General features: G+C 39.9%; 2 protein-coding genes across 2 annotated transcripts; one reads left to right on the forward strand and one right to left on the reverse strand.

Annotated features, from left to right (window-relative positions):
- Positions 1-20,282: 20,282 nt before the first annotated feature.
- On the forward strand, positions 20,283-25,283 carry LOC122040904 (probable glucuronosyltransferase Os01g0926700). Its single transcript, XM_042600391.1, has 5 exons — positions 20,283-20,401; positions 20,489-20,761; positions 23,825-24,213; positions 24,314-24,555; positions 24,646-25,283. The coding sequence occupies exons 2-5, from the start codon at positions 20,656-20,658 to the stop codon at positions 25,157-25,159; spliced, it is 1,251 nt and encodes a 416-aa protein (XP_042456325.1). The 5' UTR covers positions 20,283-20,401; positions 20,489-20,655; the 3' UTR covers positions 25,160-25,283.
- Positions 25,284-25,503: 220 nt separating this feature from the next.
- Positions 25,504-27,857, reverse strand: LOC122040905 (trihelix transcription factor ASR3-like). Its single transcript, XM_042600392.1, has 3 exons — positions 27,098-27,857; positions 26,935-26,982; positions 25,504-25,896 (listed from the first exon to the last, which is right to left on the reverse strand). The coding sequence occupies exons 1-3, from the start codon at positions 27,732-27,734 to the stop codon at positions 25,610-25,612; spliced, it is 972 nt and encodes a 323-aa protein (XP_042456326.1). The 5' UTR covers positions 27,735-27,857; the 3' UTR covers positions 25,504-25,609.

Below are 27,857 nucleotides of genomic sequence, written 5' to 3' on the forward strand. Positions count from 1 at the left end.
GAGATGTAAAAAACTGAAAGTTGTCGAGTCGTCATACGCTCATGAACAAAATAAAAATCAATTTCTACATGTTTGGTACGAGCATGAAAAACCGGATCTGTCGCAAGATAAGTTGTTCCAATATTATTATACCAGATTTTAGGCGTAGCAGTTGGAAAAAAGTATAATTCCGAAAGAAAATATTGTAGCCAAATAATTTCTGATGTCGCGTTAGCTATAGATTTATATTCAGCTTCAGTACTTGAGTGAAAGATTATAGGTTGCTTCTTTGAAAGCCAAGAAATATAGCATAAACACTAGTAGAACGTCTATCTTCGGGAGATCCATCCCAATCTGCATCACTGTAGGCAATCAACTCTTGTGAGGACTGACGATACAAAAGAAGACCATGTAGAATAGTGTCTTTGAGATATCGAAGAATTCTCTTAATACCTTCTTAATGATGTTCAATAGGAGTATACATAAATTGACAGACACGATTCACAATGAAAGCAATATCGGATCGTGTAATGGTGATATATTGTAGGACACCAACAATGCTTCGGTAGATCTGGGGGTCAGACATTAAAGAGGATGATGAATGTGCAATGAAACCACCTTCAATGATCGATGTGGAGATAGGACTTGCACCATCTATTTTAACTCGTTGTAGAAGTCAAGTAATATATGTTGGTGCAGCGAGGACCGACAAGGGGGGGTGAATTGCCTGGAATCAAAAATTATACCCTCCTCAAACTTTCAACTCTAAAATAAAAGCAACACTAACAATTAAAGTAGTTAACAGAAAAGAAAAGAGAGATGACTCAGCTATTTGACTTGGTTACAACCGAGATGATTGTTAATCCAAGGCGGTGGAAAGGCGCACTAAAAGAGTCTCCTTCTTTGAAGGTGGAGAAGCCTTTTACACTTTAAGAGCACAGAGGTTGCTTGAAAAGCAATTACAGAGTTGATACTTTTTTCGTTGTTGTCTGAACAGCTATTCGAGACCCCTTTATATAGGGGTTCCAAGACTTATCAGATAACCTGATTTTCGGGATCAGGTTTTTGACTCGAGAGGGATCGGTCGACCGATCCCCAGGTTCGGTCGACCGAACCTGCTGTACCTGCCCAGCCTTCCATCCAGGTGCAGTCTCTCTGGATCGAGCTTGGGTTCGGTCGACCGATCCTTGTGTTCGGTCGACCGATCAGCCAACGGTCTCTCTGAGCTGGCCCGATCAGTACATTCGACTAAGTCTTCTGGTTTATCTCAAGTTCGGTCGACCGATCAGAGGGTTCGGTCGACCGATCAGCCATTGGTTGCTGATGTGGCTGCTAATGTGTCTCCAACGGCTGGCTGCTAATGAAAGGGGTTCGGTCGACCGAACACTTGTCAAGTCAACATCCCGGTTGACTTGCTCTGGTTCGGCTTGCTTGGATGATTTCGGCCATCCGGAATAGGGCTCACCCGAACCCAATTCCCGGCATTCTCCTCGAGCAGTCTTCCATCCCGACTTTACGTCCCTCGAACGCCATGCACGTTCTTCACGCCCACCTGTGTACTCTTCCACAGCTCTCTCGTCCTTCGGACGCACCGAGCCCGTCGACTCCCTTCCCGTGTCATCCTTCTCGCTAGTTGCATCTTCCGCTCGACTACCTGCGCTCCTAAGTTCCTGCACACTTAGAAACAGGGATCAGACAAACAGGATCTAACCTAAACTTGGTTGATCACATCAAAACTACCACGAGGTCCAACAATCTCCCCTTTTTTGATGTGCATCAACTCAAGTTTAAGTTAGGGTAAAAACAAACAAATAGTAATTTTAAGAAAATTACTAAACTAATATTTTAAGAACAAAACATGATAGAATTTGCAACATAAGTTAGAAGGGAAAAAATATTAAAAGTTTAATTTTTCCTAACTCCCCCTAAACCCACCAAAACTTGTTACTAAACTCTCTCCCTTTGATCACAGCAAAAACGAGGTAAAAATAATTTTCTAAATTATTTTGAAAAATTTTCTAAGTGAAAATATTATTTTTAAAAACAACTTAGCTTAGATAATTTTATTAAATCTAATTTCAGAAAAGATCTTTAAAAAAATGAGAATTTTTCTAAGTAAAAAAAATAATTTTTGGAGAATTTCTAAGGAAATGTTTAAAAACTTTTCAAAGCATTATTTAATTCTAATTTTAATGCTTTTATCAGAAAGTTAATTAAACATTTTATTTCGATATTTTGACTTCCAAGTCGTGGCAAGACACTAGACCTTCTTGGTTATTGGAGCAACAACCACTTCCTTAGACAAAGCTTCCATAAAGAAACTCATTGTTTAATTTTCTCACTGTAAGCTCTTAACAAAAAAATTTAAACTAGCAAGGATTTTGGAATCCAGTATAGATTCCTTCATACTGGGTTATTTAGAAATTTAGGGGGTACATAATTTCTGGGAACTTTCCTAAGTTGTCTCTAATTTTTTCTTATATACCAATTTAATTTTCCGTAGACCTTAATTTTTGATTTTTGAAATCGATTTGGTCTTAAGCATTCATTTTCAGTTTTCAATTTTTCAAGTTCTAAATTTAATTTCTCATTTTCTAAGTTCAAATTCTTTAACAGCGTTTTCAAGTTGGCAATTTCTTTTTCTGATTTGACTAAGTCTTTAGTAAGCACTTTGATTAACTTAAAAGACTAAGAGGGATTGAGATTACGTACCTTACTTACCTCACTTGGTGAAGCTCCCCCTTCGTCGTAGCTTTCTTCTTCTGATTCTCCCCCTTGATCAATGCTCATCTTTGAGTCTGAGTCTCCTCCGAAGAGATGGTTGGCCACCAATGCTAGTCCCGAGAAAGCTTCGGCTTCTAACTCGGAGGATGAAGAATCATCCCATGAGGCCTTCAGGCTCTTGCGTGTAGAGGACGTCGATTTTTTAGGCTTCTCTTTGTTCTTTTTCTTCAGTTTGGGGCAATCATCCTTGATGTGCCCTTCCTCGTTGCAGTTGTAGCATCGTACCACCCTTCTGTTGCATTGATGCTTCCTCGACTGCGATTTAAATTTGTTAGATTTAAAAAATTTATTAAAACGTCTTACCAGTAGCGCCGGTTCGGTTTCGTCGATCGATGCTTCGGAGTCGAGATCATCTTTTTTGGCTTGTAGGGCAATGTTGAGGTTCGACTTCTCTACTGGTTTCTCTGCAAGTCGAGACTCGTGAAGTTCGAAGGTAGAGAATAAGTTTTATAAACTACTTACCTCAAAGTCCTTAGAGATGTAGTATGCATCTACTAAGGACGCCCATTCAGGAGTTCTGGGGAAGGCGTTGAGCGCGTATCGGATGGAATCTCGGTTTGTTACCGTTTCGCTGAGATTCGTCAGTTGCGTTGTTAGCTCCTTGATTCTCACTTGGAGTTGTGCTACCTTCTCGCCATTGTTCATCCGAAGGTTCGTTAGTTGTGTCCGAAGGATGTCGCGCCTCGCTAGCTTTGCTTCCGAGGTACCCTCGTGGAGCTCTAGGAATTTATCCCAGAGGTCTTTTGCGGAGTTTTAGCTTCCGATCCGAATTACCTCCTGGGGCGGAAGAACACTGAGTAAGTGGAACTCAGCCTTTTCGTTAGCGACGAAATCAGCCTGCTCCTTCTTCATCTATTGGTTTTCTTCTTTGTCTTTTGGAACTGCAAAACCATATTTCATTGTAATAAGAATGTCAAAATCTGTGTTAAAGAATACCTCCATTTTTCGCTTCCATGTAGCGAAATCTCCGTCAAACTTCGGGGGATGAATGTTCGCGTTGGCCATTGTTCTGATCTTTGTGCTTCAGACGGCAGTTAGTCTTTCTGAGGCTATTGGGCTCTGATACCACTTGTTGGTGCAGCGGGGACCGACAAGAGGGGGGTGAATTGCCTGCAATCAAAACTTATACCCTCCTTAAACTTTCAACTCTAAAATAAAAGCAACACTAACAATTAAAGTAGTTAATATAAAAGAAAAGAGAGATGACTCAGCTATTTGACTTGGTTACAACCGAGACGGTTGTTAATCCAAGGCGGTGGAAAGGCGCACTAAAAGAGTCTCCTTATTTGAAGGCGGAGAAGCATTTTACACTTTAAGAGCACAGAGGTTGCTTGAAAAGAAATTACAGAGTTGATACTTTTTTCGTTGTTGTCTGAACAGCTATTCGAGACCCCTTTATATAGGGGTTCCAAGACTTATCAGATAACCTGATTTTCGGGATCAGGTTTTTGACTCGAGAGGGATCGGTCGACCGATCCCCAGGTTTCGTCGACTGAACCTGCTGTACCTGCCCAGCCTTCCGTCCAGGTGCAATCTCTCTGGATCAAGCTTGGGTTTGGTTAACCGATCCTTGTGTTCGATCGACCAATCAGCCAACAGTGTCTCTAAGCTGGCCCGATCAGTACATTCGACTAAGTCTTCTGGTTTGTCTCAGGTTCGGTCGACCGATCAGAGGGTTCGGTCGACCAATCAGCCATTGGTTGCTGACGTGGCTGCTGTTGTGTCTCCAACGGCTCGCTGCTGATGAAAAGGGGTTCGGTCGACCGATCAGAGGGTTCGATCGACCGAACACTTGTCAAATCAACATCCCGGTTGACTTGCTCTGGTACGACTTGCTTGGGTGATTTCGGTCATCCGGAATAGGGCTCACCCGAACCCAGTTCCCGACCTTCTCCTTGAGTAGTCTTCCGTCCCGGCTTTACGTCCCTTGAACGTCGCGCACGTTCTTCACGCCCACCGGTGTACTCTTCCGCAGCTCTCTCGTCCTTCGGGCGCACCGATCCCATCGGCTCCCTTCCCGTGTTGTCCTTCTCACTAACTGCGTCTTTCGCTCGACTTCCTGTGCTCCTAAGTTCTTGTACACTTAGACACAGGGATCAAACAAACAGGACCTAACCTAAACTTGGTTGATCACATCAAAACTACCACGGGGTCTAACAATATATTTACTCTGAGAGAGAAGACAACCTTCCGAATGTGAGAGAAATTCTATGCCAAGGAAAAATCGAGCATTGCCAAGATCCCGAATAGGAAACTCCTAATGAAGAAGATGGAGTAAAGTAGTAATGTCGTTTTATCACTATCAGTTATTAATATATCATCCACGTAAATTAGAATAAATATTGAAAACTCCTCATTACATTTATAGAATAATGAAAAGTCAGTTTTTGAGTCAAAAAATCCCTGAGTATAAATCCATGTATTTAGATGATGAAACCATGCACGAGGTGCTTGCCGAAGACCATATATAGATTTCTGAAGTTGACATACATGTGTTGGAAGTTGAGGGTGGATGAATCCTGGTGGTTGCTCCATATAAACAGTTTCTTCAAGGTATCCATGAAGGAAAGCATTGGAAACATCTAATTGTTGTATCGGCCAATTGGAGCTAACAGTTATAGATGTAGCAATCTGATAGTTGTAGGGATGTAAACGAGCCGAACTGAGCTGAACAGTTTTAGGCTCGAGCTCGGCTCGTTTAAGTTATATCCGGGCTCGAGCTCGGCTCGAGCTTGAATCGAGCTTTTATCACAAGGCTCGAGCTCGGCTCGTTTTAGAATTATCAAACTCGCGAACAGTTCGAGCTCGGCTCGTTATTAGCTCGATTATCAAAGTTAACGAGCCTAACTCGTTAAGCGAACTCAAACTCATTTTCGGACTCATTTAGAGCTCGTTTGTGGCTCATTTTAAAGCTCATTTTAAGGCTCATTTTAGAGCTCATTTTTTGGCTCATTTTAAATCTCATTTTAAGGCTCGTTTTTTGGCTCGTTTTAGAGCTTGTTTTTTGCTCGGTTTAAGGCTCGTTTTTTTGGCTCGCGAGCCTATAAACGAACATGTTCGTGAGATCACGAGCTGAATATCCTTAAGCTCGAGCTCGGCTCGATAAAACTATCGAGCTCGAAATCGAGCTCGAGCTTAGCTCGATAAGATAAACGAACGAACTCGAGCGAGCTTTTTACCGAATCGAGCTCCGAATAGCTCGCGAACCATTTGGTTCATTTACATCCCTAGATAGTTGTAATTTTGATGACTGGACTAAAAGTATCATTGAAGTCATACCTGATTGTTGATTAAAGTCTTTAGCAACAAGGTAAGCTTTGTAACATTCAATAGATCTATCTGCACGATACTTAATTTGATAAACCCATTTAGATCCCATAATATTCATAGATGGAGTATGAGGAACTAAGCTCCAGGTTATATTGCGAAGAAGAGCATCAAATTCTATAATCATGGCAGCATGCCGATTTGGATCTTTGACCGCCTGTTTAAAGCTAGAAGGTTCAATAAAATTTGAAGAAGCAATAAGAGCACATGAAAAAGGATAATGAGTGGAAACTAGTTGACATCGTGCATAAATATCGCTTAGAGGAAGCATTCGCCAAGGAGTATCATCATCAGAGCTACTCGAAGATGAGTGGTTAGACGGATGAGAATCAGAACTAAAGAGTGGATCATCACTAACCGCTAAGTCTACAGGAATATGTGGAGATGGAGGAGGACCCAAGATATTGTTAGGACCAAAAGTAACTAGAGGGGGGGGTGAATAGCTCTTCGCGTGCCCGTTGCTCGGCGTTGCTTGTTTCTTCGAAGATGTGCAGCGGAAAATACAGAAACAACTCACACAACGCTAACACGGTTGGTTTACTTGGTATCCACCTCACAAGAGGTGACTAGTCCAAGGATCCACACCACGCACGCACCCTCCACTATGAAACACTCCTTTTCGGTAACTATCGAGGGCGGAGAAGCCCTACAAGACTCTCGATACAAGAAGAAGGAAAGGGAAACAAAATACAAGCACAAAGCTTACAATGAATGCAGAAAACCCTAACCCTAGCTTCTCTTCTTGCCTTTGATCCGCCTCTTGACTCGGAGAGCTTCCAAGAACCTTCAAGAACTGGCGATCACGAGCTTTGAGAGTGCTGTGGAGGAGCTGGCGAAGATCTGAGATGAAACGGTGAAGAGATGCCGCAGCCATCGCACGCCTGCAGCTATAAATGACGCCAACGGTCGGATCCCGATCGATTCGAATGTTCCCAATCGATCGGGGAGGCTTTGGATCGATCCATGGATCGATCCAGAGCGCCTCTGTGCTCTGGGAAAAACGCCTGGATCGATCCACGGATCGATCCAGCGCTTATCGAGCGAGTCCCAATCGATCCACCGATCGATTGAGATCCTGGATCGATCCACTGATCGATCCAGCTTCTGGATCGATCCACTGATCGATCCAGCTTCTGGATCGATCCCCTGATCGATCCAGCACTTGGTTTTTGTCCAAAACCAAGTTCCAAGACTCCCAAACCAACATCCGGTCAACCTTGACCTGTTGGTACATCATGCCTAGCATCTGGTCACTCCCTTGACCTGCCAGGACTTCCCACCAAGTGTCCGGTCAATCCTTTTGACCCACTTGGACTTTTCTCGTCGTGCCAAGTATCCGGTCACTTCCTTGACCTACTTGGACTTCCACCAGATGTCTGATCAATCCCTGATCCATCTAGATTTTCCCTTGCCTGGCTTCACTCACCAGGGCTTCTACCTAGCTTCACTCACTAGGGTTTTCCATCTGCCTGGCTTCACTCACCAGGACTTTCATACTGCCTAGCTTCACTCACTAGGACTTTCACCTGGCTTCACTCACCAGGGCTTCCACCTAGCTTCACTCACTAGGGTTTTCCATCTGCCTGGCTTCACTCACCAGGACTTTCATACTGCCTAGCTTCACTCACTAGGACTTTCACCTGGCTTCACTCACCTGGACTTTCATACTGCCTAGCTTCACTCACTAGGACTTTCACCTGGCTTCACTCACCAGGATTTTCCTTCTGCCTGGCTTCACTCACCAGGACTTTCATTCTGCCTAGCTTCACTCACTAGGACTTCCTTCTGCCTAACATCCCAGTTAGGACTTCCCAGACAAGTATCCAGTCATCCTTGACCTACTTGACTCTTCTTCAATCAACTTCTTATTGTCAAACATCTAAACTCAAACCAAGACTCAGCTTGGTCACCCAGGTCAACCTTGACCTGAGGGATGTTGCACCAACAATCTCCCCCTTTTTGATGTTTGACAATACCACAATAGCACTTACAATACCACATGTAAGTTAGGCTAATCCTATAGCCTCAATCTTCATGCCACTAGGTAATGAACATATAAATTAAGCTCTTCATTCTCCCCCTACGAGGGCACACTCCCTCTAGGTAATGAAAGCCTAACTTACACCCATTCATAGGTCCTTTCATTCTCCCCCTATTGGCACACATCAACCCATCTTTGGGCACACATCAACCCATGCCCCAATTTTGGGTACACATCAACCCATGCCCCAATTTTGGGTACACATCAACAAATCCATTTGTTGACGACTCTCCTCTGAAGAGTTACTCATCATTGTTCACAACATCACTCGTCGTGATCAACACGATAATGAAGGTCTCATACCCTTCATTTATCCTTAACTTCTCCCTCAATATAGACAAATACCCAACCTTGAGCATTATCTAACCACTTGAGTTCCCACTTGAAATAATGAGGATATCCACTCCCCATTTCAAGTTCAAAAGCTCATACATGAGCATTTTCTTTAAAGAAGGTTAACCACCTTCCAAGGTTCATGAAAAATAATTTTCATGTCTTTAAAGAGTCCCTCCCCTTAAAGACATGGTGGTAACTTCTGTCATTGCACCAACAATGACTTGGAATCCCTAAATCTTTAGGAAACCCAAATTTAGAAGTTTTGAGGTTCAAAAACTCAAAATTTGAAACAAACCTCAACCTAAACTTCAATGAAGCCTTCCTTAACCAATCCATCCTTGTTTTCACATGAAAACACCCTTTGTATGTATACAAATGTATTTTAAGGGTTTGGAATGGTTACCTAGACTCAAAGAGGTTCAAAGATGCTACAATCAGGCCTTCCCAGCCAAAATCAGTAACTTGGATCGATTGGAGTTGGGTTCCAATCGATTGAACCTTTCTGAATCGATCAGCTGATCGATTCAGACTACCTGGATCGATCGGCTGATCGATCCAGCGAGCTTCTGCTCGCGGGAGACTTGCCTTCTGAATCGATCCACGGATCGATTCAGGCACTCCAATCGATCCATGGATCGATCGGAGCTCTGATAGTTGCTGAAATTCCATTTCAGTCAACTTCAGAAACCCCTAGAAAATTCTACAAAAATTCAAAAATCATGAAATTTCGTGTAGACATTATGTAGGGCATACTTAATCATGGAAAAATAGTTTTCTATGAAAATACATCATATTTTCAAAGATTGACACAAACTTGAAAACTTGCAAAAACTTTAGTGTTTTTTCTTCAAGTTTGTGTTTAACTATTCAATGGTGATTGCTATCAAAAGATAGCCTTCACCAAGGTTTTCCAAAAACATTTTTAAAAACATTTTCAAAACCAATATCTCATCATGTTCCTTGGGCATAATGCACATGACTTGTACATTAGCTTTCCCAATGATGGGAAAACACATAACTATGTGTTTTGATGAACCTAAAAACTCAAAAGAATGCACTAAATCAACATGTTGAGTTTTGTTCATCATCCTAACATCTCACTTGTATCTAATGTGCACTAATCACATACAAGTCACCTTATAGTCTTTGTGAGATGTAGATTTTGGTTTTTGCCCTAATCTAGGGATCATGCATATCTATCTAGGCATTTTAGAAATATTAGACATCCACCTAGAATGTCACTTGTTAATAAGGGTTGTTAAATGCCATTTGTCCTTAATTACAAGGGAATTAAACTAATGCATGATAATGTTATGGCATACATCAAAATAAAATAACTTTCAAAAGAAAGATTCCTATAATTACATGATGTATGAATGTCATTATATGGTATTTTTGGATTTTTCATAATAAAACATGAATGCAAAAATAGACATAATGTCATGGCATATGATGGGCAAACAATCATGGCAAGGTTTAGCATAAATAAAATATACCTAGATTAACTATCTAAGTATCCTTAAAATCTTAGCTAAACTTACGACTTAAACCTAGATTGCCCTAAAGTGCTTCAAGAAAATGCCAACACCTAAATTGGCATTTCTAATTTCCTTGATTAATGTATGCCAATTGAAAATAAATATGTCCTCAAATGTTGGCATATTCCATTTTTCCACAAGAGTAGCACTTTTAAATTAAGGCTTAGTTTGCCTTTAATTTCCTAAGAACATACCAAAATCCCAACTTGGTAGTTCTTATGTTTTCTCAAATTTGTGCCACTTTAAAATAAAATCAATACTTCTCCAATTTGGCACATTTTACTCTTTCAAGGAGTAAATAATAATTCCATTTCATTTTCAAAGGTTAACAAAAACCTTGAAAATGCTCCTTGAGTGTCAATTTCCTCAAAGTTGGGTTAACTACCCTTCTAATCGGAGTTGACACTCTCTAACCCATCTATGGGGTAGAGAAGATGCTCCTAGGAACCCAACACCTATTGGTGCTCCTTGGATGCTCTAGGTACTCACTAGGGATAACTTCCCTAGATACCTTCCTAGTGACCTTGTTGGGCTTCTTAGAAGCCTTGGTCACATTTTCTAGGTCAACTCTAGGGATAGCCTCCCTTGTAACCTTGTTCGTGACTTTCTTAGACTTCTTAGAAGTCTTAGTCATTTTGGTTGCAAAGATACTTCTAGGGATATCTTCCCTTGTATCCTTGACTTGACCTCTAGACTTAGGATTCGTTCCATAGCTATATGGAACCCTATGATAACTAGGCACATCCTTCTTAGCTTTTGGTTTGTATCTCAAACCTTTATGGCCATTGGATGGCTTTGATTTTCCTAAACATAAGTTATGCTCACTTTGCCCTAATAGGATATTTTCCATCATTTTTAGGGTCTTCTCCATTTTATCAAGTCTTGACCTCAAGACTTGATTTTCTCTCACTAAGTCCTTAGTATTTGATCCATGAGCATTTTTGTTTCTAGGCTTGTATCTTAAATCCTTAGAGTTATCGCCTAGGTTTTTACCTACATTCCTAGCCTTAGGGATAGTAGTTTTGGCATGTAGGGCCACATGCTTTTCCTTAAAGCCCTCATGCCTCCTATTCTTATGGTAAATCGCATTAAAATGATAAAAATTTGACCTAGCATGCTTTTTACCATAACGTAAAGGGGTAGGCTCAATAAATGTTACCTTCTTCTTTACCTTGGAGACTCCCCCTTGACTAGTGCCTCCTTGAGCCTTGACCATCTTCTTCCCCTTGGGGCATTGACTTCGGTAATGCCCTTTTTGTTGACACAAGAAGCACACAATGTGCTCCTTGCTCTTCTTTGTCCCGGGGGTGGTCTCCTTGGGCTTCTCCTTGTCCTTTTGTGTCACTTGACCCTTCTTCTTGGCCAAGTTGGGACACTTGCTCTTGTAGTGCCCACTTTCCCTACACTCAAAACATATTATATGATTTTTATTATTAATTGAAATATTTATACCTTTGCTTGTAGGGGTGGCATCTTTTTCTTTGGATCCGGAGGTAGAAGCTTCCTCTTGATCGAACCTTGATTCTCCTCCATTTGATTTTTCTTGACTTGTGGAGGTAGAATCTACTTCCTCCTCTTCGTCTCTTGACCCGGATGTAGAAGCTTCTCCTTCTTCTTGATCCGGCGTCACCAAGGATTGCTCCCCCTCAATCCTAGAGGTGGAGGCTTCATCATCTTGAATATGAAACAAGGAGTATTCTCCCTCCTTGTTCCCTTCGTTGCATTCTCTTGAGGATGAAGCTTCTTGGATTTCCTCTTCTTCGGAGGTTGAGCATCTCTCAACCTCGGAGTCCTCCTCTTGGTCTTGCTCCAAAGAGTCACCCTCTCTGGATTCTTTTTGCTCTTGTACAGTGGAGGGGATCTCTTCATGAAGCTTGGCCAATTTGCTCCATAGTTCCTTTGCATCTTCAAATTCTCCAATTTTGCAAAGGATGGTGCTTGGCAATAAATTGACCAAAAGCTTGGTCACTTTGTCATTGGCCTCGCACCTTTGGACTTGCTCTTGGCTCCACTTGCTCCTTTTGAGTACTTTGCCCTTGGAATTTGTGGGAGCTTCAAAACCTTCCATGAGAGCAAACCATTGCTCTATCTCTATCATAAGAAAATTTTCGATTCTTGATTTCCAAGAATCGAAGCTTGTAGATGAATATGGTGGAGCCACCCTTGTGTCAAATCCAAGTCCATCTTGGAATTGCATCTTGAAGTTGAGCTTGATAAAATCTTGAACTTGAAGAATTTGCTCCAACTTCTTCACCCCTCTAGCTTTTCTTGTTATGCTTGACCCTTCCGGCGATGATTTCGGTGAAGAGCGGCCTCGCTCTGATACCACTTGTTAGGACCAAAAGTAGCTAGAGGGGGGGTGAATAGCTCTTCGCGTGCCCGTTGCTCGGCGTTGCTTGTTTCTTCGAAGATGTGCAGCGGAAAATACAGAAACAACTCACACAACGCTAACACGGTTGGTTTACTTGGTATCCACCTCACAAGAGGTGACTAGTCCAAGGATCCACACCACGCACGCACCCTCCACTATGAAACACTCCTTTTCGGTAACTACCGAGGGCGGAGAAGCCCTACAAGACTCTCGGTACCAGAAGAAGGAAAGGGAAACAAAATACAAGCACAAAGCTTACAATGAATGCAGAAAACCCTAACCCTAGCTTCTCTTCTTGCCTTTGATCCGCCTCTTGACTCGGAGAGCTTCCAAGAACCTTCAAGAACTGGCGATCACGAGCTTTGAGAGTGCTGTGGAGGAGCTGGCGAAAATCTGAGATGAAACGGTGAAGAGATGCCGCAGCCATCGCACGCCTGCAGCTATAAACGACGCCAACGGTCGGATCCCGATCGATTCGAATGTTCCCAATCGATCGGGGAGGCTTTGGATCGATCCATGGATCGATCCAGAGCGCCTCTGTGCTCCGGATCGATCCAGCGCTTATCGCGCGAAGCAGCCGCGTCCCAATCTATCCACTGATCGATTGGGACATCTGGATCGATCCACGGATCGATCCAGAGGCTTTCTGTTCGCTGGGAGAAGCCTGGATCGATCCACTGATCGATCCATCTCCTGGATCGATCCCCTGATCGATCCAGCACTTGGTTTTTGTCCAAAACCAAGTTCCAAGACTCCCAAACCAACATCCGGTCAACCTTGACCTGTTGGTACATCATGCCTAGCATCTGGTCACTCCCTTGACCTGCCAGGACTTCCCACCAAGTGTCCGGTCAATCCCTTTGACCCACTTGGACTTTTCTCGTCGTGCCAAGTATCCGGTCACTTCCTTGACCTACTTGGACTTCCACCAGATGTCTGATCAATCCCTGATCCATCTAGATTTTCCCTTGCCTGGCTTCACTCACCAGGGCTTCCACCTAGCTTCACTCACTAGGGTTTTCCATCTGCCTGGCTTCACTCACCAGGACTTTCATACTGCCTAGCTTCACTCACTAGGACTTTCACCTGGCTTCACTCACCAGGGCTTCCACCTAGCTTCACTCACTAGGGTTTTCCATCTGCCTGGCTTCACTCACCAGGACTTTCATACTGCCTAGCTTCACTCACTAGGACTTTCACCTGGCTTCACTCACCAGGACTTTCATACTGCCTAGCTTCACTCACTAGGACTTTCACCTGGCTTCACTCACCAGGATTTTCCTTCTGCCTGGCTTCACTCACCAGGACTTTCATTCTGTCTAGCTTCACTCACTAGGACTTCCTTCTGCCTAACATCCCAGTTAGGACTTCCCAGACAAGTATCCAGTCATCCTTGACCTACTTGACTCTTCTTCAATCAACTTCTTATTGTCAAACATCTAAACTCAAACCAAGACTCAGCTTGGTCACCCAGGTCAACCTTGACCTGAGGGATGTTGCACCAACAGATATCATCCCTCCTTGTACTTTCAATATGTCCTGATGAATCAATATGTGGGGATTCTAGTATATGACTCGATGATATTAGATAGGTGCCTTGATTATTTGAAGGAGGATCCAAGGTAGCAACTGCAAACGGAAAAAGAGATTCATTAAAAGTAACATGTCGAGAAATATATATCCACCCAGTCAAAATATGGAGGCAACAATACCCATTATGCAAATTAATATAACTAAGGAAAATACATTGTAGAGAGCGAGAGTTTAACTTGTGTTTAGAGTAAGGTCGTAGCCAAGGATAACATGTGCAACCAAAGATATGAAAGAAAGAGTAATTTGGAAGACAATTATAAAGTCTTTTCAATAAGCACTTATTTTGAAGTAGTGGAGTGGGTATAAGATTAATAAGGTAGACTGCAGTTTGGACGACATCATCCCAAAATTTAAGTGGAACTGACGCATGATTAAGAAGAGCTAAAGCAGTTTCAACCACATGATGATGTTTTCTCTCGGCGGATCTATTTTGTTCAGGAGTGTGGGGACAAGAGACTTGATGGAGGATGCCAGAGAAAATAAGATAGCAATGAAGCGCTCGATACTCTCCACCCCAATCAAAATGAAGGAAGAGTATTTTACGATCAAAATAATGCTCAACATGCTTTTAAAAATGATAAAAAAATATCAAAGAGATCAGATTTTCTTTTCATAGGAAAAATCCAAGTGAACTTACTAAAGTTATTAATAAAAATAACATTGTAAAGGAAATCTTGATTAGAAAGAATAGGAGCAGGATCACATACATCAGAGTGAATAAGTTCCAAGGAAAGCTAGAGTTGCGAGTAGATGATACAAAAGGTAGTTTATGATATTTCACTTTCATACAAACTTCACATAAATGAGATGCTGACGCTAAAAAAGTTGGTAAACCAAAATGATTAATAATGTCCTGAACAAAACGTAGAGATGGATGACCAAGACGTGCATGCCAAGAGAATTTGTTTGTGCGTTATCCAACAAAGGTTTTGACAGATGTAGGTTGAAGATGATAAAGATCATTTTTACTGTCCCCTTGAAGTAGAATAGTTCCTGTCGCGGGATCCTTCACAAGACAATGATGAGGATGAAATTCAAAAAACACATTATTATCAAGAGCAAATTGACGTATACGGAAAGTAAATTTTTGGTGATAGAAGGAACATGAAGAGTGATGCGCATGTGAAAAGTACGACCACATGAATGAAATGATGTGTTTCCAATGTGAGCAATTTGTAAACCTAAGTCATTGCCTATTTGTACCACATCAGGTCCATGATAAGGCAAAGCTTCTATAAGATTCTCATATTCCGGTGTAACATGATGAGTCGCTCCAGAATCCGGATGTCATCCTGGGGTTTCAAGAACTGATGACGTTGCAATAGGAGGGATAGAGAGTGAGAATTCTTCAGAATGAGATGATTTAGTACTAGATTACCCAAATAGGGGAGGGGGTCGATTTGATGATACAGGTCCTCGAAAATTTGAATCATATCTTTTATAACAATTTTGAGCATAATGATCATAGTTGAAGCAAATCTGATAGCGTACTTGTCCTCGACCTCGACCTCAACCTCGACCACGACCCCGACCTCTGAAACTTCCAATCTGATTTTGATGACCATGTGGGGGAGGAGATTGATTATGTTGATCAGGTTGTGGAGCTTTGCTAACCATGTGTGCCGATAAAGATATAGAATCTGATATCCTTTGATATTGTATTTGTAGAAGTCTTTCTTGAGAGGATAGCATACCATGAAGAGTTTCGAGTGATACTTGATCCATGCGAGTCATCACACTAGGAACAATCGAGTCTTTATCATAATAGAAACCATGAATCAGATTCTATGTCTTTATCGGCACACTAGGAACAAAGCTATCATATTGAGGACCCAAACCTGCAAAAACATGCATTAATAGTTCTGGATCAGAGATCGGATGTCCAATTGTAGCTAGGTTGTTGGCAATAGTCTTGATTGATTGCATATAATCACTGATAGAGGCATCTCCTTGTTACACAGACTATAATTGTAGACAAAGTTGGAGAACCCGTGCTTGAGAGTGAGATGCAAAAGAATGATCAAGAGCTTCCCAAACTTGACGAGAAATGTTGAGGCCAACGAGCAATGGAAGTATATGCTCAGTAATTGATGAGATTAACCAAGATAAGACTAATTGATCCTTCTTAAACCAAATAACATAAGATGTATCATCTTTTTTAGATAAGGATGAAGTACCATCAACATGATCAAGTAAGTCATGAACACAAAGCAAAGGAAGAAATTGTAATTTCTAAAGTAAATAGTTATTATGGTCAAGCATAACAGAAAAAGAAGGAATCATATGAAAAGGGAAAGATATATTTTGTGATGACATAGGAATCTCAGTAGAATTGACAGAAGACATATTGTTTACTATTTTTTTTGCATTTTGTTGTACTTTTTTTCTTTTTTTTTCTCTGCTCGTTTTTTCTGCTTTTGTTTTTTCCTTTTTTTTTTAATAGAAACAGAAGAGAAAAAAACCAGAGAAGGAGAAAAAAATACAAAGAGAAAAATAAAACGAACAAATGATAACTTTACCTTGCTATGATTGATGTTGTCGAAGTCACTACCGTTGATAAAAAAGAGTTGTTGATGAAAGGAGAAGAAAAGTGGTTGTTGCTGAAATTGCCACACTGTAGATGATGATATCAAACCTCGATGTAGAAATTCCTATAGCTGCTGTAACAAAAATTCGGAAGAGGAAAATTAAGAGGAAGAGAAGATGTCTTTGATACCATGTTGAAACTAATAGATGAAGAAAATAAACAGTTTAGAGAATAATTCTTTGATTGATATTTACTAAAGCCAATAGGCTTATTTATACAAGTTGTCTAAATAATAATGGAAAGATTAAATATGACATACAATTTATAAGCATAGCAATAAATATAACATATTTGGAAGTATTATTATTTTTGCTATTTGATTCATGTGATCTTGATTGTGATGTCGATCTTGATTGTGATGTCAAATATAATAAATCTCAATTGATTAAAATCAATTTGAGATTATTTTCTATTATTGTCGTTAGATTTTAGAGGATAGTGTTGCTGTATTTCCGGACCAACAAGTGACATTTTCAAGTTACAAGAGATCAAACAAGCAAGATTATGATTGTAAAGTTATTTTCAATTGTATTTGTCTTTGCTTTCTTACTTCTTGTTGCGTTCTTGTAAGAACAAGTTTGTAGAGGCTTCTTCGCCTCTGAAAAGTTTTCTAGAAGGAGAGAATTGATAGTGGAAGCTATGATTGCTGGTGTGCCCCTTTGATTAATCATCTCAATGAGGTGGATACCAAGTAAATCCCAGAGTTATACATGCAGAGTCAAAGTTCATTCAAGTTTCCGTTGTGTATTCGACGACAAGCACAAAACAACAATAAGAAGCGATCAAAGCTATTTACCCTCCTCTAGCTCTCAAGTGTCCTAAAAGTGTGCAGTCCCAGCGGTCTTGCTACTCAGACAGGGTTGAAGTTGCTTGGCCAAGTAGCCAGGTCGAGCAGATGCGCGGCCGCACATGGCTAGGTCGCCAAGAGGTTGCTCAACCAGGTAGCCTCCCGAACAGGCCGCTCGAACATTAACAAACAGTTTGGCAGTGCGGCCACTGCCGAGCTGACGACCGAGCAGAGCAGCGGAAAATATTTTTATATTTTTTAATAAGGGTATTTTAGTAAAAAAAATACATCATTCAGAAAATATAAAATTATGGTACACCTTTTAGGAAATTTCAAAAGTTAAGTGCGCTCTTTAATAAAATGTTGATCATAATTTTGGTGGTTTCATATTCATCACATTTTGATTCTAACCCAACGAATTCTGAATCAATATTGTGCTACTAGATCTCATATCTCTAAGACCTCATCTACTGAGTATAAGTCGATTCTGAATTTAGGATTTCATCCCTGCTTAATTTTCTGTTGACCTCACAACCTACCTACTAGAAATTCTCTACTAAGGACTCGTGGCATCTTAGACTTTCAATGACAATAGTTTATTTAATTTTTTTAGGATTTCACCCCTCAGGTGTCCAATCGACTACTTGTCCTATCCTAGGTTAATTTTGATTTGTTAAGATTTCCAATAATTCACTCCTCTAACACTTCATTTGTTAAACTTTCAACTATGAAGTATTTTTTAGCTTTTAATTTTCTGTTGGACTTTTCACATTTACAACTCATGTTAAGTCGGCTAAAGAGTCAATTGAATTTGGCCAAAAGTATATCCTAATCTACAATAAAACAATAGACAAGGAACTAAAGCTGAAGAAATTGATGAAAGGCTATAAAAGGAGGACCACAAGGAGCATTCAAGTGTTGGAGTTCCAGCTTTATTGTATTCATATTCTGAGCTCTCCAAGATTTTAACTTTGGTCTTCTTAGCTTCAATTGTTTATCTTGTAAGGAAGGCTTGTAAGAGATTGTTTTAATTCCAAAAGAAGTTGGACTTGGAAAAAAAACTAGTGGGACTTTCAGTAATGACTCATAATCGAAGAGTCATATAAGTCGTGGAGTAAGAACAAGAATTTCGAATCATATCAAATCAAATGTGTTAGTATTTGTATTCTTATTTTGTTTGTTTCTACATAGTATATTTTATTTCAATTGACCTGGTCAAATAATTAGTATGTGTTTAAGTGTTAATTATAAAAATCCATTATTTTATCTCCTTTGGTACATCTTCAATGCAAATTTTATGGGAGGTTTATAGTCTTCTCATAGTGGTATTGTAGTTAAGACATTAGATATTATCATATTAGGTCATAGGGTCAAAACTCAACGTGTCCAAGTATACCTTCTCTCATGCCTTGGTCACTGCACTAATGACTAGTAGTCATCAGTGATTTACCTCTTTCGCATTAACTTAGAGACAGGTTAGTAGAGGTACTGGGGATGAGCGAATCATATTTTGCCACACTTGTGAGAGATTTGTAAAATCAAAAAATCTCAATAAAAAAGCTTGAACTATTGTAAATGTGAGGTTTGAGGTTTATAGTTCAACAGTGGTATTGAAAACTCAAATATGTTTTTTTCTTTTGAAAATGAAACTCGTGATTGATAATAAAATAGTGTTGCATTATGATTTATAATTTGTAATGCAGAGAGTTATATTATTTATAACGTAGGACCCATAAAAAATTGTAAAGGTTTTTTTATCCTAGCGAGAATAGTAGATTTTCCGTTTTTAACGTGGCGTTGATGTAACACATTAGGGACTAAAAAAAATTTATTTAAATATTTAATTATTGAAGATGTCCTAACTATCTGACCACGTAACTCAATCCCAAGGCTTAGCGTAGCTGGTTCCTAGGCGGCAAAATTATTTCCTTGAATAACAGTTTAATTCGTGAGGCTCATAATCACGGAATACCCTTCCTCTTGAAAATTTACTGCATACTTAATTTATTTATTTATATTTTACTATGAGACCAATAATACTGAGCCATTTAAGAGGATGGAAATCATCTTTCATTTCCTATGTGATTGTACTATTATAAATATCAACTCCGCATATGTGATCCTGAGTGATAGATTTATACAAACTAAGTTAAATAGGTTTCACATTTTAGCCCAAAGTCGGTTGCTCAATTTTCTACTATTAGAACCAAAACCACAATCTAATATGAAATTTAAAATTATTAATAATTACTTACATGATGAAAAAATCCTTAAATAAATTAAATGCATTAATAAAAATTTAAAATTAAATTTTATCTTAATGCAAAAAAAAAAAAGAGTGGGGTTGGCGTGATGATCTGCAAGATGGCCGCGTGAGGGATTATAAGAATTACAAAAGAGAAGACATTATCAATTAAATAATTATATAATAGAATAAATAGATTAGTAAAAAAAATTTAAATAAATGTGAGTTGAGATAATAAAAAATAAGGGAATGAGAGTTAAGAGTGAGAATGTGAATTGTTTGACCGATGTATTTAGGAAACCAAATTAAGGATTAATTTAGTATTTTAAGGTTAAACTTGACAATTAGTTACTTTATTTAAAGTAGAAGATTATACGATTCTATTATCTAAACTTCATTGTAACACAGGATCGTATTGATTTTATTAATCTTACGTGATTTTATTGATCTGTTCCATTCCATTATTAAAAGATGATTTCAAATAATACCAAATCAATCTAATACTTTATAATCTTAAAATTATAAGATTCTACCGTGGTGATTTATTTTGGCTTAGTTTGGCAACAGAAAAGAAAGTTTGGTGGGTGATCCAAAAATGAAGCTACATCTCACTCACTCTCTCTCGGCTGGCTGACGTTGACTCTCCATCCAACAGCTCGTCTTAACTCGACCCGCCGCCACTACTGACTGCGCCATTTTTGTTGAGATCTAATCCAACACGAAGCGAGCACCTCCCTTGGCTCGCTTTCTTCTTCCTGCCGGAATCGAATAGTTGAATCCGACCAAACAAACCACTTCCATCGCAAGGTCAAGGTACACGTTTTTTCCCCTCTCTTGAAGCAAAAGTCCATTTACGACCAACCCCACCGATTTCTTTTCATTTAATTACCTCCTTTTTAGTTGGCTGCTCAGCTTCCAGGTCCCCAATTCCAGGCCTCCGGGCACCAACCACCCCCTGTCCTTTCCCACCCTCTGCCCAGAGGAATCTTCCCTTCTCGCCGTGTAAAGCTTGCTCCTTTCTTCGATCTCGTCGCCCTTCTCTCTGCAAGAGGAGATCGGAGGGGGTTATGGCCGGCGGCTTTCGAGTTCTGCCGCTGCTGATCCTTTGCTCTCTCTTCCAGGGAATTCTTGGAGAGGAGCACCAACCCAATCGCCCTACGGAGAGGATTTCCGGTGAGCTTTGAATTAAAAATTTTGTTTTTTTTGTTTCTGTTTATTTTGGGGATAATAACTCTTGTTTGAGATTAGATCTGAACTTGGAGGCATTTGATTTAAGGGCTGCCTTTCTCCTTGTTTATCTGTTTTTATTTTTTTTCCTCCTTCCCTGAAACCAAGTTGGTTACTTCTCCTCTTCCTGTGAGATGCGACTGCATGACGATTGTTCTTTTTCTTTTGTTTTCCGTGAAGTTGAGACTGCAGAGAACATTTTTTTACTGATTAGCTTGATCTCAAATTAGAGTCTTTAGAGCTGCTTCATCATCAAGTTGGTAGAACTATAAAGTTTTTTTCTTACTGATGTCAACTTAGTTATACCTTTCCTTTCTTTACGAGAAACGAATTTGGTTATTTTTTTTTGTTTGACTCGAGTTCTACTCTTCCTATAAGATGTGAGTTTATGATGGGTTTACCTCTTTTTTCTGGAATAAAATTACAGATGCAAATTTGACTGACTAGCTGCTTGATCTCAAATTATAAAATTTCTGGTGTTTCTTAATTCATCAATTTGGTAGTGGTATCACAATGTGGATATGGAGAATGTTTGTCGTTTTTTGCTTCTACCACAATGTGGTTTGATAAGAAATTATAGAGTTTGTTTTTGCTTAATTCATCATTTAGTAGCACTGGTTTGTGGTTTTTTTGCTTCTATCTCTTCTATCTTGTTTAAGAGGGGCTTGATATGGAGTTCTTAATGTGAATATACTCTTAGTAATTTTAAATTGTCTCCCAAAAAATTCTTCTTGATCATGATCCATGGATTCATTATGTTTGTGAACATTTTACCTTATTACTATGAAAACCTTTTGCTATGACAGCCATCTTGGGGCTTCTTTTTAGTAGATTTCCCAAAGGCCAACTTGAGTTTGGGTTCTTCCAATAGAGAAAAGCATTTTTTTCCCCCCTCAAATCTTACTTTTTCTTTACAAACCCAAAAAACCTTGCACGGTGAACTAAGAAGAGCGAGAGAAGCATATAAATCCTTCTCTTCTCCAACTTTTTAATGGTAATGTTTGCTTCTTAAAAAGTATAACAATCAATTTGTAAGAGCAAGAGATGCATATAAGTTTTTTGTATTTAAAATGGACCGTTAAGGTGTTTTTTCCTTGCCTTGAGCAAAAAACAAAATCTCTTTCTAGAACAAATCATGCCATTTTGGCAAGAAACTTATCAAAGGTTTTTTAGAAGTCTCAAGTGGATTATTCATATATTTTTGAGTTGTGCCTCAAGGGAATTTTGACAAAAACTCCTCATGTCATTTTAACAAGAAATTCATATCAGAGGCAAGAGTTCTTAGGTGGACTGTTCATGTGCAAGTTGAAATGGACCATTAAGGAGATTTTGATAGAAATTCCTTGATTGCTAAAATTACATTTTGGCTAGAAGATCATATCAGAGCTTCCTAGGAATTTCAAATGATTTTGAATTGAAAACAAATCATCTTTTGAATTGTTTTTTCCCCAAAGTGAGTTATTTTGATTCATCAAAATTTCAAATCAAAATTAATCTTTTGAGATTCCTAGAAAGCTTCTAGTATAATTTCCTAGTCAAAAAATGACATGATTTCATTGATTAAAGAGTTCTTGTCAAAATATCCTTGATCTTCTGTTTTTACTGGAAAACACATGAACATTGTACTTGAGACTTCTACAAAACCTCTAGTATAATTTTCTTGTCAAAATGGCATGATTTGTGTCATCAAGAAGCTTTCCTTAAAATGACCTTGATGATCTATTTCAACTTGAAAACACATAAACAACTCACCTCTAATATGACTTTCTTACTAAAATTAAATGATTTGGTCCATCAAGTAGAATTTTGAAGATATTTCTTGATGGTCCATTTTAATTAAAAGAAAATCTGGGTATATCTATCGCTCTTACCAATTTACTAGTATAAATGGACAAGTTTTCACCATCATGATAAGTTAAAAAGATAGAAAGATTTTTGTTTGCTAAATCACAGGTGAGAGAGCTGCATGATTTGAGCAAAATAAAGTATCACGTGCCTTTTGGGAAAAATCAAAATTTAAAGCGTTGTTCGGAAATCTCTTTATTTTTCTTGTTTAGGGATTGATCTAGGATATACTTGGTATCAAGATTTGCAAATTTGAATTATTATATGAAAGGAGTTTGCAACTGGAAAAGCATATGTATTTCTGTCCAATCTTAATTTTTTAAAGTGGGTTATCACACTCAAACTATGACTAATATCATAATTTGATGTCAATGTGGATAAAATCATCAGGTTATGGAAACCGTTACGATAGAAATACTTAGGTATTGAAGGTTATGTCGAGGTTTATGGTTTGAGCATTATTGCACTGCAATTTCACTGTCAGCACATTACTATTAGAGGGGCATGGTATGACAACTGTAACCTTGATGTTCTAATACAATTTGATATAATCCACACTTAGAAACAGCTGTGGAATCAAGATAAAATTCATGCTCAAGATTAAAGATGCCCTTAAATTTCTTATTGGCCTAATTATTTATCCTTCTCTTGATAATCTTAGGTTGAAAGTGCATTCCATCATAAGCTCTGATACTTGGATTCCTCATTTACCTGTTGATACCTATGGATGCCGATAATCAAAGACCACCACTGCGAGTGGACATATGACACATATATCTATCATTTGTTTAAATTTTCATTAGTAATTGTGTTGTGCACTTAAGTGCATAGATCTATGCCCATTTCAGATACTCATACTAGAGCAACTTAGATTATAACAATGGCTGAAAGTGAAAGTGCCTTGTGTTATGTGTGCTCCCTCTTTTTATCAACTTTACATTATTGACAAAGCAACAACCTTAGATTTATTAGGCATTTTGATTAATGCTTAAAGGGCAAAATTTCAACCGGTTGTTTTAGCTTGTAATATAAGCATATGTCATTGTTTCTCACTTCTAAGTAAGAACTACCTTTTAGACCCTAAATTATAACTAAAATTACTCTTGGACAATATTCATGGCCAAACATATGTCACTATTAGATTGCTAAGTGTCTTTACTGCAGGGAGTGCGGGCGATGTTCTAGAGGATGATCCTGTTGGCAGGTTGAAAGTGTTTGTGTATGAGCTACCTAGCAAGTACAACAAAAAGATTCTCCAAAAGGATCCCAGATGCCTCAATCACATGTTCGCTGCTGAGATATACATGCATCGTTTTCTGCTCTCAAGCGCTGTCAGAACTTCTAATCCAGAAGAAGCTGATTGGTTTTATACCCCTGTTTATACGACTTGTGACCTAACTCCTAATGGACTCCCATTACCCTTCAAATCGCCACGGATGATGAGAAGTGCAATAGAGTTGATATCCACTACTTGGCCTTACTGGAACAGAACTGAAGGGGCTGACCATTTCTTTATTACACCACACGATTTTGGTGCATGTTTTCACTACCAGGTGAGTTTTCTATGGTTGCCGTAGTGAAAGTTATCTTTTTGCGAACTTTCTTTTACTATTTCACACTACCTTCTTATAATTATCAAATCTGATACTATAGGAAGAAAAAGCTATTGAACGAGGAATCTTACACTTGCTTAAGCGTGCCACACTGGTTCAGACCTTTGGGCAACGAAATCATGTTTGCTTGAAGGATGGTTCAATTGTTATTCCTCCATATGCCCCTCCACAGAAAATGCAGGCTCATTTGATACCTCCTGACACTCCTCGTTCCATTTTTGTTTATTTCCGAGGCTTATTTTATGATGTAGGGAACGATCCAGAGGGTGGATACTATGCAAGGTGAGTTTTAACTACCGACAAGTTTAGTTTATGTAAAGCTTAAGATTACTGATGTTCAATGGCATACCTTACTGCTTTGTGTTGGAATAGAGGTGCCCGGGCATCAGTATGGGAGAACTTCAAGAACAACCCACTTTTTGACATCTCTACGGAACATCCTACCACTTATTATGAAGATATGCAGCGAGCAGTATTCTGCTTGTGCCCCTTAGGTTGGGCGCCATGGAGTCCTCGATTGGTGGAAGCAGTAGTGTTTGGCTGCATACCGGTAGTGATAGCAGATGATATAGTGCTTCCATTTGCAGACGCTATACCATGGGAGGAAATTGGTGTGTTTGTGGCCGAGGAGGATGTGCCAAAACTGGACACCATCCTAACCTCAATACCGATAGAGGTAATTCTGAGAAAACAGCGTCTCCTCGCCAACCCTTCGATGAAGCAGGCGATGTTGTTCCCACAACCAGCCCAATCTCGCGACGCGTTCCATCAGATACTGAATGGACTGGCTCGGAAGCTGCCACACGAGGAATCTGTTTATCTTAAATCAGGTCAGAAAATTCTGAACTGGACTGCTGGTCCAAAAGGAGACCTGAAGCCTTGGTAGAAAGGCTCAGGCTTTGGCTTTGCTTAAAGGTGCCTCTTTTATTGCTGTTGTTTCCGCTACATCTGCATTATACTTTGTTGTTCATACTTTCTTTGAAAGTTACCTTTCTGTTCTTGCCAAGAAACCGCCCAATTTGTTTTTTTTTTCCTTTTAGCTGGTTGGATACTTGATAGTATTATTCAATTTATAGTAAATATAATTTTGATCAAGAAATTTTAACCTCGTAGGAAACCTCGTCTAGACCAAGTAGAGTCGAAGGTGACTATTTGGCTCTTTCTGAGTGAGAAAACATTGACAATGGCTATAGATCTACAAAGGAACAACAGCATTAAGAATGCATATGATTGAGCCAAAAACTTATCACTCTAAAACATCCTATTCCTGCTACTTGAAAAGCTTATCACTCTAGAAAAAAGTTGAAAAATTTACATGCCAGTATCTAATTCATAGTTATAACTTATCAGCTATTTTTCCAAGAGCATCAGCTAGTTTGTCGAAGACGATGAGCAGACCGTTTGTTTGATCTTTCCTCTCGTCTCGATCCAATTGGAAATTGAGATTTTGAACTTCTAGTTGTGCCGTCAGCATTCTACTGTTCTGGTCTAAAATTTTGATCAGTCTAGTCTGCAGATCATCGTCTTCGTCTCCTTCTGGTGATATTCGTCTCCGCTTATGGCCTTCATGTGACGGGGAGCCCTTCTCAGGGTTCTGAGCATGCTGTTTGTCCGTTGCCATAGCTGCGTACAGGTAAACTAGTTAACCAAAATCTAGATGGAAATAGAACCTTCAAACAGCTAGATTTAAGAAACAGCTATACTGATATAAAACCACTTAATCCTTGTCTATTTTTTACTTCGCTACGGTATCAAAATTGTATACGTATGCCATGCACCGGTAAAGCAAGCTTCGATACAATAGAACCCTTTCAATCCCTTCCAAACCATGTTTCTGAACCTTAGTGTCATAACAAAATCGTATGAAGCTGTATAGATTTAACATCTTCTTAGCTTGATTGTAAATGCAGTAGTATGTTCATGAGAAGGATCATTTTAACTTGGTGACTTTGATGACACTGAATTGGGATGATCTTTTATGGTGCCTAAAGAACTGGAAAAGAACCAACTGAATACTAGAAGATGATAAAGATAAATACAAAGAAGGAACATTCTGACAGCTCTCTCTCTGGGAACTAAAATTATCCTGTCGACCTATCAATTGCTTTGAATAAGAACCGAAGAATGTTAAAAAAGAAGAAGAACATGATTCGATTAACAAAGGGATGAGAATCATCATCAAGTTTTTCCCAGCCATGTGGAGTCGGATATATGAATTAGATAAATTTTGATGGTAACTACTAAACCTAACAGAACCCTAAAGAGTTTTCATGTTTTGAGAAATGGGATGAGAATACAAATTAGAAAAAAGAAGTTGAATTTCAATCAAATTTAGAAGTATTAGGTATGAGTATATTTACAAACAGACTTTGGGTTGCGTTACTAAATGGAAATTAGGTTCTTCTCCAACTTCCTAACTCAGCTTGTGTGATACTCCGATAATTCCCACTTCTGTTGGTGATATCTATCCTTTCCCTACCACCAATACCAGAAATATCATTCTCTGCTTCATGATTGAATGAGAAAACTAATGATTTATGTCACTAGAGATATCGGATGAGTTTGAAGAAACAAATAAAATCGAATGATTTCAGTTCAATATCTTGGAAGAGTAAACAAAATATTCTATAATTTTCAGTAAAATAGATCAGAAACCATTACCTTCATCAGAGTCAGTTCTCTCTTGTCCAGATGATTCGCAGTTCTTCTCTGTACAACATCAATTACACAAAACATTAGAGGAAGAACAACAAAAATCTATCGGAATCAAGCGATTTGGTACGTGAATCCTTAAAATTGAGTGATCGATCAAAAATCCGTTTACCGGAGATTGGCACAGCTGCTACAGGCTGCGGTGGCGGCGATGGATCATCTTCCTCCTCTTCCTCTGCCTCCTTCTCCTCCTCCGAGAAGGATCCATCCTCGGTCTCTGTCGGCCTGCTGTCGAGTGGCGGTGTTAGTCCGTCCCCTTTCTTACCGTCGTCCTCTTCCGCAGCCGGCTCAACCTCCGCTTCCGATTCCGGCAAGTCCGCCCCGTCGAGGATGTCGTACACCTCCCGGTGGAAAAACCCCGGCAGCTTCCTCTCCCTCCGCAGATCATTCCTCATCGTCCAAAACGACTCCTTTCCGCTCGCCTCCCACACCTTTATCTTCTTGAAGTCGCCGGCGAGGTTGCTCCACCGCTTCCGGCACTGCACCGCACCTCGATTCACGCCGTGCCGCCGGCAGTAGGACGAGACCGACGCCCACTTAGGCTCCACCGTTCCCACCTCCCCGCCACCCCCTACGCCACCGCCGCCCCGCCCGCGCACCCTTCCGCGGCTCTCCACCGCGCGCTTCCCCTTGATCAGCACCAGTATCTCCTGCCTGGTCCACCGCGGCGAGCGCCCCCCTCCCGGTCCGCCGCCGCCCTCGCCACTCTCGCGGCCGTTGGAAACCCCAGCCCCGACGGCGTTCGCCATCGGCGCAACCCAACGGACGACACCCGCGACGATCCCGTAAAACCCACGTCAAACACTTAACCGTGCATTAACAGAATCAGGCGGGCGCCGTCATCGTGTGCCCTACTCCGTGTAGGTTAGAAG

Source organism: Zingiber officinale, chromosome 2A (assembly GCF_018446385.1).
Source record: "Zingiber officinale cultivar Zhangliang chromosome 2A, Zo_v1.1, whole genome shotgun sequence".
Lineage (NCBI taxonomy): Eukaryota > Viridiplantae > Streptophyta > Magnoliopsida > Zingiberales > Zingiberaceae > Zingiber > Zingiber officinale.